This window comes from Ranitomeya imitator, chromosome 4, assembly GCF_032444005.1.
Source record: "Ranitomeya imitator isolate aRanImi1 chromosome 4, aRanImi1.pri, whole genome shotgun sequence".
NCBI lineage: Eukaryota > Metazoa > Chordata > Amphibia > Anura > Dendrobatidae > Ranitomeya > Ranitomeya imitator.
In genome coordinates this window covers 681329945-681342871 of record NC_091285.1, presented here as the reverse complement: position 1 = coordinate 681342871, position 12927 = coordinate 681329945, and the positions used below count along the sequence as shown (strand labels likewise).

The 12927-nt window shown below is 40.7% G+C and overlaps 1 protein-coding gene across 1 annotated transcript; it reads right to left on the bottom strand.

The window, feature by feature from the left end:
- Positions 1-10100: 10100 nt before the first annotated feature.
- Positions 10101-12147, bottom strand: LOC138674693 (homeobox protein siamois-like). The gene is made up of 3 exons (XM_069762508.1): positions 11823-12147; positions 10906-11126; positions 10101-10262 (listed from the first exon to the last, which is right to left on the bottom strand). Exons 1-3 carry the CDS (start codon positions 12145-12147, stop codon positions 10101-10103), a joined length of 708 nt encoding a protein of 235 aa, XP_069618609.1.
- Between the last annotated feature and the right edge of the window lie 780 nt (positions 12148-12927).

The window sequence follows — 12927 nt, the reverse complement described above, 5'->3', positions numbered from 1 at the left end:
AAGCGTCGCAGCTACAGCAACAAAATTTTGCACAGTCACACGTCTGGACACTGAGAGCGTCATAGGCTACGTTGTGAGGTGAACTTTTAACCCCGCGCTTTCCAATTCACCAAACAATTTTGCCCCTATCTACATAATGGGGAAAAAGGTGAAAGGAAAAGTGTTGGAGGCATCGCAGCTACAGAAACAAAATTTTGCACAGTCACACGTCTGGACCCTGAGAGCGTCATAGCCTGTGTTGTTAGGTGAAATTTTAACCCCGCGCTTTCCAATTCACCAAACTATTTTTCCCCTATCTACATAATGGGGAAAAGTGAAAGGAAAAGTGTTGGAGGCAAATTGACAGCTGCCAGATGTGAACAAGGGGGACTTAAAGAATGAGAGCGATGGCGCAAAAGAGTATATACCGATCAGTTGCTAAGGTGGGGCCCAGACATGGGATACTCACCACACACGGGGATATGAACACACACACAAAATGCGCCACACACTACCACGTGCTTGAACACATATACCACCCTCAGCACACATTTCACCACACATACACCAACCGAGCCACATAAAAGTCGAAACACAAAAGTCGCCGCTCAAAACTTACCACGCGCAAAACTCGCCACATGCAAAAACTAGGCTCACGCAAAACTCGCCACAAGTGCAAAACTCACCACATGGAAAACTCGCCACACGCAAAACTTGCACACGTGGAAAAATTGCCACATGCACAAAATTTGCAACACATGCAAAAGTTGCCTCACACAAAACTTGCTCATACTCAAAAGGCACCAGACATAAAACTCACCACGCGCAAAACTCGCCATGCGCAAAACTTGCTGCACACAACTTGCTACACTAACCTGTCACATGCAACTCGACACACAAAAAGTTGCTACACGCATGTTGTCACACAAAACTCATCTCACAAAAGTCGCTACATGCATGTCGCCACACACAACTCAACACACACAACTTGACAAACGAAACTCGCCCTAAAACACACACAAGTCTGGTATTAGCCTTCAAAAATAAAAATATGATTAATAAGCAGACAAACTACAAGAGCAACAAATGTACCATATAGGAAATACAGCAGCTGTCAGTCACATGACCTGTCTATTATGTGTATGTGTGAGCTAATATATACTGCCAGGGGGAGGGCTTCCTGTTGGCTGGGGATTTATCAGGCTGCCAATTTATCTTACAAATACTGAGGTAAAAATACTGAGCAAATAACATGTTAACAAGGTCTAATACAGGAGATCACACAGGTATATACTATATACAGGGGAGATGACACACAGATATATACTATATAGAGGAGGAGATGACATACAGGTACATACTATATACAAGAGGAGATGACATACAGGTATATACTATATACAGGAGGAGATGACACACAGGTATATACTATATACAGGAGCAGATTACCTACAGGTATATACTATATACAGGAGGAGATGACATACAGGTATGTGCTATATATAGAAGATGACATACAGGTATATACTATATACAGGAGGAGATGACACACAGATATATACTATATACAGGGGAGATGACCCACAGGTATATACTATATACAGGAGGAGATGACATACAGGTATATACTATATATAGAAGGAGATGACATACAGGTATATACTATATATAGGAGGAGATGACATGCAGGTATATACTATATATAGGAGGAGATGACATACAGGTATATACTATATACAGGGGAGATGACACACAGCAGGTATATACTATATACAGGGGAGATGACATACAGGTATATACTATATACAGGAGATGACATACAGGTGTATACTATATATAAGGGAGATGACAAACATGTATATACTGAGGTGAAAATGAGAGGTGTGAGGTGAAAATGAAAAGGTGTGAGTGCAAAATGAGAGGAGTGAGGGAAAATAGTGTAGTGATCGGAAAATGACAGATGTGAGGTCGAAATGACAAGTGTTAGGGGGAATGAGGAGTGAGGGAGAAAAGGAGAGGTGTGAGGGAGAAAATGAGAGATGTGAGGGGGAAAATTAAAGATGTGATTGGGAAAATGAGAGGCGTAATGGGAAAATAAGAGAAGTGACGTGCTATAACTAACCACAGATATTTACTATGCCCAGGCAACGCCGGGCTCTTCAGCTAGTTAATAATAAAAATTAACAGTGATATTAGGTGTAATAATAATACAACTTATATCTTTAACCATAATAAAACATATAGAGAACATATAATTTTTTTACTTTATTTTTTTCTTGCTCAGCTACGACCTTTATTAACTCCTTTCTGACATGCGCCGTACATATACTGCTTTGCGGGAGCTACGTTCAGTGCGGCGCTGCGATCCCGTGGGCTCATTCACCCCTCTGATGCTGCTGTCAATAGTGACAGCGACGTCAAGGAGATCGCACGCAGGGAGGGGGCTCCCTGAGAGCTCCCATCAGAAAAACGCAATGCGATTACATTGTTCTGATGGTCACCATGGAGATCCCTGGCCCCAAGATGGCCGCAGGGTCCTGCAGGGAAGGTGGCTTGTTAGCGCCTGCTGAGAGCAGGACCTGAGATGCCTCCTTCCCTGCCTGTCAGGTGCTGCTCCAATTCTCTGCAGTACAGAAGCATTGCAGAGTATCAGATCAGTGATATGATACTGTGTAGTGATGTCCCATCCTGGGACACTGTAAAAAAGTAAAAACAAAAGTTAAAAGTGTAAAAATATTAAAAATCCCAAAAGAACAAAAAAATAGAAGCAAATATTTTTTCCAATAAATGCATTTATTTATGTAAAAAAATAAACAGAAAAAGTGCACATATTTGATATTTCTGCATCCATGAAGACCCGTGCTATAAAACTGTTCCACTAGTTAACCCCTTCAGTGAACTCTGTAAAAAAAAAAAAAGAGGCAAAAAGCAATGCTTTATCATCATACCGCTGAACAAAAAGTGCAATAAAGTGTGATCAAAACGACTAATGTAACTAAAAATGATACTACTGAAAACGTCATCTTGTCCCTAAATAAAAAAGCCCTATACAGCTCCATCAGCAGAAAAATGAAAAAGTTATAGCTCTCAGAATAAAGCGATGCAAAAATAATTTCTCTTGTAAAATTCTCAGTAAGTTTGATGTGTCACATGACCTTCTACCCATTGAAAAAAATATAGTTGGATCCAAAATGGCTGACTTCAAAAGGGCTGCCATGGTCTCCACCTATCTTAAAAAGTTGTCCCCCTCCCATATACTAATGTGCCACAAATGGGAAGTTGATATAATCAACCATTCCCATTTTATTCGGGTGTATCCATATAAATGACCTACCCTGTACTTCCAAGGCAATATTATATTGTTTGCAGATGTCCTACATTTTCCCCCAAGGTACACCATTTTGGAAACTAGACCTCTGAGGGAACTTATCTATATAATGATAATGATATAAGTTCCCTCAGAGGTCTAGTTTCCAAAATGGTGTACCTTGGGGGAGTTTCCACTTTTTAAGCACATCAGGGGCTCTCCAAATGTGACATTGCGTCGGCTAATTATTCCAGCAAATTTTATATTCAAAAAGTCAAATGGCTCTCCTTCCCTTCCGAGCCCTGCCGTGCACCCAAAAGTAGTTTTCCCCCACATATTGGGTATTGGCATGCACAAAAAATTGTGTGGTTCAATTTCTCCAGTTACCCTTCTGAAAATGCAAATATTTTTGTGGGACAGATGTGATTTTTTATTTTCACGGCTAAACGTTATAAACTTCTGTGAAACACCTTGGGTTTCGAGGTGTTCAATACACATCTAGATAAGCTCCCAGTGGGGTTTATTTTCTAAAATGGGGTCATTTGTGGGGGGTTTCCACTGTTTAGGCACATCAGGGGCTCTCCAAATGTGACATGGCATCCACTAATTATACCAGCAAATTTTACATTCAAAAAGTCAAATGCACCCGAACATTGGTTTTCCCCCACATATGGGGTATCTGCATGCTCAGAAGAAATTGTTCAACAAATTGTATGGAGCAATTTCTCCATTTAACCTCATGAAAATAAAAAAAAATTGGGTCCAAAGGAACATTTTTGTGAAAAGTTAGGTTTATTTTTTCCTTTCACATTCCATAAATTTTTGTGAAGCACCTGAAGGCTTAATAAACTTCTTGAATGTTGTTCTGAGCACCTTGAGGGGTGCAGTTTTTAGAATGGTGTCACTTTGGGGTATTTTCTGTCATAAAGGAGCCTCAAAGTCACTTCAAATGTGATGTGGTGTCTAAAATGGTTTTGTAAATTTTGTTGTAAAATTGAGAAATCGCTGGTCAACTTTTAACCCTTATAACTTCCTAACAAAAAAATTATGTTTCCAAAATTGTGCTGATGTAAATTAGATATGTGTCAAATGGTAGTTGTTAACTATTTTGTATGACAAGACTCTCTGATTGAAGGGTGTAAAAATTAAAAGTTTGAAAATTGCAAAATTTTAAGTTTTGGGGGCAAACTTTAAATTTTTTCACAAATATTCACAAGTCATATCAAATAAATTTTCCCACTATAATGAAGTGCAATATGTCACAAAAAACAATCTGAGAATCAGTGGGATCCATTGAAGCTTTCCAGAGTTGTAACCTCATAAAGTGACAGTGGTCAGAATTTTAAAAATTGTCCTGGTCATTAAGGTGAAAACAGTCTTCGGAGTGAAGGGGTCAATGGTGATCATTTCTCAATTATTCTTTAGGTTAGTACCAGAATAGAAGAGCGAGACATGTAGCAAAAGCCAAGCAAGTCCGAAAACACTTCTCAACTTACAAAAAATAAATCTGTAGAGGTTGCAAAAGAATCCCTTCAAATCCGCAACGCTATACACCATGGACACAATGAGGATCTGGCCAGAAATGGCGCCAATGTTATATTAAATCCTTAGCATTGTGCAGACACTTCCTGTAGAGAGATTTAGGGACAATTTGTTCATGTGGTTAAATAGGCCATATTGTCACAAGCCGTGTTATGCTATTTTCTGGGTCCTCTGTTCCGGATCCTCATCTCTTGGTCGGAATGGAGAGTAGTTAAATGAAACCTCTCTCTCTGGAGAACCTGTCTTATCCTGTATTACTAGACAGCACCACCACAGGAAAAAAGGTGCTATACTGCTGATTAAATCCCTACCTTCCTTGTAGAAGGCTGATTTGTGGTTTTAGAAAAATCCATAGATGATAATGAGTTACAAGTGCAGCGGGCAGGCGGTGCACTTACTGCTTCCCTGCTTCCCTCCCAATTCCCCGCCCTTTTCCGGCCTCCTTTCTTTGATTTTGTTTGACAGATATTTCATGTTTCAGTGGCCTGTTAGTCAGAGACAGGAGGGAATTGGTAAGAGGACAGGAGTAGTAGTATGGGTGGCTGTGCTATATTGAAGAAATCCAGAGGACGAGGTAGGAATTAGACCATGCGGATTATTCTCAACGTGTTTCGAAGTTGGTCCAACGTCGAAACGCATTGAAATTCTATCTCATGGTCTAATTCATATCTCGTTCTCTGGATTTCATGAATACAGCACAGTAACGCAGACTACTACTTCTATCCTCCTACCACTTGCTCTATACTGCATTAGTTCCCGACCTGAGGATACTTTAGCAGCTGTTATACCTCAATTCCTCAGCTGCGGGTTTACACAACCCCAAAAGGTGAGCAATTCCTATATCTCCCACCTCAACCAATTTCTCTACCAAATAAGACACTATCGCGCATGGTGTCTGTCTACCCCTTTTTTTCTAGAGACAGGGGGCAGGAAGTGGGTGGGGAATAAGGAAAAAGGCATGAGAGCTGTAAGTGCACTGGCCACCCAACTGCACTTTCAGGTCTGAGCTAAGCACTGCCTGCAATGGCATCTGAAGCGTTTGGTCCAGGGGGTCCTGACAGATTCCCTTTAAGACCATCTTCTCATCTTATTGTTATATGCTTTTGTAGATGTCCTACATTTTTACAGATATTAACAATGGAGTTAAATTTTGTTTCTAGACTTCCAAAAGAAGGTCTATCCTATTCCTGGAGTCTGAATTAGGACACAGGGGTTTATTGAGTTTATTGTATTGAAGGCATGTGTTTGATCCTTAATATTGTAGAGCCTTAACCATTTACATATGAAAGAGCATTAATCCCCCATTGTGAGCAGAGATGCAAAATATGAGACAAGAAACAATGATCAAAGACATGGGTCACACCCCACAAAACAAAAGGGATGACCTTTGTTTCCCAATTTAGATATACCTGTGGATGTATAAATATTATACTCATGCCATCTCCATGATAAGTATTAACGTTCGGTCAACGATATTAAGCCTAGAATGGATTTTTAAAAAAGACCGTCTTAGATAGCTCCCGCCCCTGAGGAACGAGGAATGTTACATGGACTTTTTTTTATTTTAAGTATCACAAAATCAGATAAAAAAGAGAAATATTCTAATAGATACTAAATGGAGGACCAATTTATATAAATCTATTAGATTGAAGTTACATGTATGGTGTTACGGCTGTGACCGCAGACGTGGCTAAGCGGACGCATCCACGTCGCCTAACCATGACGACATGGGTGAGCGTTCCAAGTAGGAACGCAATGTGGACCCACTGGACCACATAGAATAACCTGGACCTACCCAGACTAGGGAAGGGCAGCGAGCAGAGTCTGGGGCAGCTGAGCATGTGAACAAGATGGCGATGTGCAGAACTAGATTACACCGCACAACTTCAGGTATGAAGAAACAAAGTTTTCTCAAATGAAAGCACAATACATAACAAAATAATGATGCCCGGATCCCGATTCCACACGTCAAGGAAGGGTTCATGACTCAGGATAGCAGACAAAGGCATTAGGACATCACAGGTTGATGCAGTCCTGGCTTATCTGGCACGGGCATACTAGGATGGCCTCTCTCTCAGGCCTCAGATGTAGCACAGGCTCAGCAGGAGAACATCAGTCACCGACCTTGGACAGATGTCAGACGATGAAGGAAAACACCGTGTGCACAGCTACAAACTGGTGCTAAGACTTAGCTTTCCAAACCATCAATATATATAGCCATCTACGCTATTAGGGGCATTCTACAGATGCGCTATATTCAGCTATATCTTGCTCAGCTCTATCTCCCTGGCCATTTCGGCCTTCATAGGCACGTGACTGATGAAAGTCCAAAGGGACTGAAACGTTTCTTGTGCTACCAATTAATCGTTTCTACGGTTACTGAAGTTGAGTGCTAGACTTTTGTGCTATAGATGTCAGACGATGGCAGGAGTCATCAAGGGTTGATGCAGTCCAGGATCATCTGGCACGGGCATACTAGGACGGCCTCTCTCAGGCCTCAGGCGTAGCACAGACTCAGCAGGAGAACATCAGACACCGATCCCGGAAGGACTTCATCACAGGGTGGACCCCGGAGAACCGGTGGAACATCGGGACATCAGGACATCAGAGACAGGCTGGGCATCAGGACACAGGCAGGACATCAGGACACAGGCAGGACATCAGGACATAGGCAGGACACTTTGGACAGACGTCAGACAATGGCAGGAGTCATCACGTGTTGATGCAGTCCAGGGTCATCTGGCACGGGCATACTAGGATGGCATCTCAGGCCTCAGGCGTAGCATAGGCTCAGCAGGAGAACATCAGACACCGATCTTGGAAGGACGCCATCACAGGGTGGACCCTGGGGGAAAAGGCAGAACATTGGGTCACAGGCAAGACATCAGAACATCGGACACAGGCTGGACATCAGGGCATCATAACACAGGCTGGACATCAGACACAGGAAGAACATCAGGACACAGGCAGCGCATCAGGAATACCGGATAGACATCTGGGACACTGGCGTGGCAGCCTAGGTCATAAGTTACATCAGGACATCGGACACAGGACGGACATCAGGACACAGGAATACCGGATAGACATCTGGGACACTGGTATGGCAACCCAGGGCATCAATTACATAAGGACATCAGGCACAGGAAGGACATCAGGACACAACAGGACATCAGGAATACTGGATAGACATCTGGGACACTGGCAAGGCAGCCCAGGTCATCGGCTGGGACACAGATGGCACAGAACCAGGCAACGGTGGTCATCAGTTTCCTAGCTACGCCCGTCAGGCTCCAGGCATTGGACCTAGAAAGGAACTCAAGCGTGATGGTGCAAACACAGCCGGACTGGACCTGGGCCAGACGGGGTTAGCGCCGCATAGCAGGCTGAGCACAGCATAGTATAAGCTTAGCAAGAACACCGGACTCCATCTATAAAAGATGAGAACAATATATCAATAGAAAAATACAGGGGCCAAAGGCCCAGTCAGCTCACAAACAGACCACAGGAGCACGTGAACCCATCCTGACCCAGACGTAGCAACAGCTGAAGACATAAGAAATGTGAAGATTATTCTAGCTCCTTTCCGATTAAAAGTCCTTTATTGATCCATATCCTTAAAAATCATCCCTGCACAAAGGGGAATGTGAACAGCGACAAAAACCTGTAATAGCAACGCGTTTCGATCTAAAAGATCTTCATCATGGCTATCTACACACAAATGCAGAGGAAGTATATATACAATGCTTTAGCAAATCACAGTGAAAACTTCAGATCACATGATCTGATCGCAGGTCCTGCAAGCAATACAAACATGCAAAAACCGTATAATAACAATAAAAAAGAGCAAAAGTAGATTAAAATTAACATTTTAACAATAATGGTACATAATTTCGTTCCTTTTGTTAAGTCCCAAAGGCAATCTAGTTTGTAAATGATATATCCAGTACGCCTCCCTTGTGAGGAGGCGTCTCTTAATATCTCCTCCACGGACAGACTTCTTTAATAGCTCGATCCCCTGAATGAACATAGCAGAAATATTACCTTCATGGTGCGTTGCAAAATGTTTTGAAACCATAGATATATTTCTATAAATGGCATTAAAATTTGTAATATCTCTCAGGTGTTCCGATATCCTTGTTTTTAATCTCCTAGTTGTACACCCAACATATGCGACCTTACATTCCCTCCACCCAATTTTATACACTACATTCTCAGAGTGACAGTTGATAAATTCTTTTATGTTAAATTCCTTTGTATTATTGTAATTGGTAAAAGTTTTGACAGTCAGGCTGTGAGCGCCAGTGGTGCAAGACGTAGTGCCGCACTTATACAATTCCCTTGCGATCCAGCCAGGTCTGGGATCTAGGTCTGGATAGAAACAATCCTGGTGAAATTATATTTCCAATTGTGGGGGCTCTATGTGAAACAATATTACTTCCCTTGCTTAAAATTTTAGCAGTTTCCTCATCTTCCAATAATACAGGCAAGCGCTTATGGATAATAGACTTAATGTCTGAAAATTGGGGGCTAAATTGAAGGCACACAAATGGTTTTTCTTTTCTTTTGTCTATATTAATTTTGTTCTTATTTTTCTGTATTAACAAATCAGCCCTCTCTTTTTTATCCACTATTTTGCGAGCCCTATCAAGGCACCACTTGGGGTATTTACGCTTTATTAATTTATTTTCAAAGGCATCAAATTCTTTAATCCTATCCTCTTCCTTGAAGCAATTTCTTTTTAGTTTTGTAAATTCCCTGATTGGTATAGACTTTATTGTATGCGTAGGATGGCATGATAGAGCAATATGTGGTCCCAGGAAGGAGAAACATAGGGGCCCATGACAATTAGTATAGGTTCCCAGGACAGGAGAACATATGGTCCCAGGATGGAGAAACTTAGGGGCCCAGGATGAGAGACCATGGAGGCCCAGGACAATGAACATAGGTGCCTAGAATGGGGAACATATGGTCCCAGGACAGAGAAACATAGGGGCCCAGAATGGGAGAGCATAGAAGACCCAGGACTAAAAAGAAATGATTTATCCAGGCTACACAAGAAATATATGGTAAGATATATATTTTTTTTATTTTAAACATAAATTGGATAATATACAACAGGCTTTAAAAATACTTAATGTTTCACAAAGCATTAAATAAAAAAATACAACTTAAATATTATAAAAGTGAAAGGGGCGAGGGAACACTAAAATCAAATCATGTTGTGCTGCTGGAAAGTGCCGGTTCGTGGAATAATCTTCAGGCTGGTGGCCCATTACTCTGACTTGTCAGTCAGGGGGATGGCAGAGGTATTCTTGCAGACTTCGGGGTGTGGGGACACCTTAAATGCAGAGAGCAGCTTCCCTACAGCGCCCCCTGCTTCCTGGGATGGGGATAATTTAGTTAGATGTCTTGCCCTTCGGTTTTGAAACCAGACCTGTAAAAAATATAAATATTAATTTAAAAAAAAATGTTTTGTTTTTTTTCTTAGAGATTTGCAGAATTTATTAACAAAAGTTTTCCGGGCTTTCAAAGACTTCATTGTATATAATTGTACGCAAACTAAACAATGGTCCATGAGGTCAAAACCTTGGACCCAAACTGAAACTTTGGAGCAAACTACTAGAGCCATCTGTGCAGCAGCCCCTGATGCGCTTAGCTCACAGAGCATTGTTTAGATGAGATGCAATTATATCCTCTGCTCAAATGAGAGCAGGACTAATTGTGTTCAGGTACGCAGCATCCGAGAGTTTCAATTCACTGACAGCAAGCAGAGATCTTGAAAATGTCAAGCAAAGTAACCCTAAAGAATCTATAACATTTTTCTTTACCTAAAATGGGAAACCCCTTTAAGCACCATATTGCTGTATTATTAGAGACAGCTGTAATATCTGACATGGCCTATGCCCAAGAGTGGTGCGATTTATGGAGAAAAAGGTCCAAAAGTTGTGTCTATTGCATTTCAACTCCTTCAGAGTGTGTAGTACTGAGCTGCAATACCACACATAACCTGTGGACAGTTATGGAGCTATCTATAGAAAAAGGCAATTGAAAGTAATTTGGGGTTAAAAACAGATTACCTGAATCCGGGGCTCGGGGATCCCGGTGACTTGGGTGAAGCAGCATCTGCTCACGTAATCGGGGTATGGATTGAAATCGAACTGCTTCTGTAGGAAGATGGTTTGCTGCTTGTTGTATAGAGTCCTTTTCCTACTCTTCTGACCTGATGTTGAGGGGCCTTGATCTTCTTTCACTTCTTTTGATCTCTTCAACATTTCCATTTCATCTTCGGACAACATTCCTGAAAAAGAGACCAAGAGTAGAAGACATTAAGGGCAAGGAACGTAATGTGAGAAACGTAATGACTGGGCTCAAGAAGACCCAACTTATTGGAGAAGACAATTGTGGTCAGAACTAATAGAAAAGATTACTATTTTGGCAGTGGACCATTCACGGTCTGGAAGAGTGGAAGGTTTGTCTAGGCGCAAGATCAATGAAGACAATCGCAGAAATCGTAAACACATTACTAAGAAGCCTGATGACCCCAACTAAAGCCAGAACATTCAGGGGAACACTGGTTGTATGGTTTATTCGAAAACTAAACTAATTTGACAGCACTTATGGAAGCCATGCACATTAGAAGTAAAAAATGTTGGCAAGACCAACCAACACTTGAGGAAAGAAGACTAGGTGTGTTGAATTTCAACATGCCCAAGTCTTCTGCTCTGAGAAGAGATAAGTTGCCAACAGTGGCGTTTGATAGCTCCATAGAACACAGACATGGATGTCTATGGCTGGCCAGGAGGAATAGTGGTCAGCCAAATAAGAGTTTGGTTGATAGTATGTAAAGTGTAGGCACTTTCAATCTTGACTATTATCTTGATATATACGATGAACATGCTACAACTACCAGAAATTCTAGTCAATGTCGGTGACTAAAATATATATGGGACACTAAGGCTACTAAAAAAGCTAACATTGTAATAAATACACTTACTTTTAAATCCATTTGTTGGTTGCCTGGTCGGCTGCTCATCCTGGCAAGTGGTGGGTGGTGTAGACTGGTCTTTCCTGAGGTTGAAAGGGTTGGTTATTGGAGGTTCACGTGGGATCCCAAGAATGGAATAAAGCTCAGCCAGGGTGTCCTTAAGTTGTCTTGAACTGTTAAGAGGCTTCTGGACTTCCATGTTTAAAGGACTTTGAGGAAATGTATCTGAGACATTCACGTTCTTGTCATTTAGTGGAAGGTATAGATCTGGGTAGTCTTCCTGTAGAGATAGAGCACTGCTGATGACTTGATCCAGCTCTGGGTCCTCCTCCATGTTTGCTTCTCTGTGGCCTCTCTGATCAGATTTGAGGTTCTCCTGGACTCTCCATTCCTTATATAATCACATGACATTTGGATAAGGCAAAATTTTATTTTGCTATACAAAGGAAAATAGCTTTGATGTGACTTAAAAGAGGTGATGACACCTTAAGGCCTTGATCCTACCTGGACATGTCTACCCAGTTCACACTAGAGTATTTGGTCCAAATGGGCTGTACAATAAATATGAACAAGAAGGTGTTAAAGGGATCACTGAAAGATATACTTCAAATGAAACAGATCAACACTTCAAAGCCACCTGAAAGAAAACAAATGAATTAATATGCTAAAATGTCACTTTGATACTCACCTTATCTTTAAACTGGAAGTTTCAATTAAGAAAAGTTCTACTATATAAAAATAAGTTGAAATAAAATGAAAATGAAAATTCAAAAATCTAAATATAACAACATAGAAATAAATTCTAAAGAACCAAAAACTTACAAAATGAAAGTGTAAAAATATAAGATGAGAATATAAGATAAGAAATAACAATGTTAAGAAAAGTAAAATTAAAAGAAATAAGATAAAATGTAAAGGAGAATTTAAAAGAATCTAAATACGGCAAAGCAAAAATTAAAATTATAAAAACCAAAAGAATAACACAATGAAAATGTACAAATCCTAAATAAATAAATAAAAAGTAAAAAACAGGAAAAATAAAATAAAAATTCAAAAATGTAAGCATAACAAAATAGAAATACATTCTAAAGAACCAAAATAAAATAAACAATAA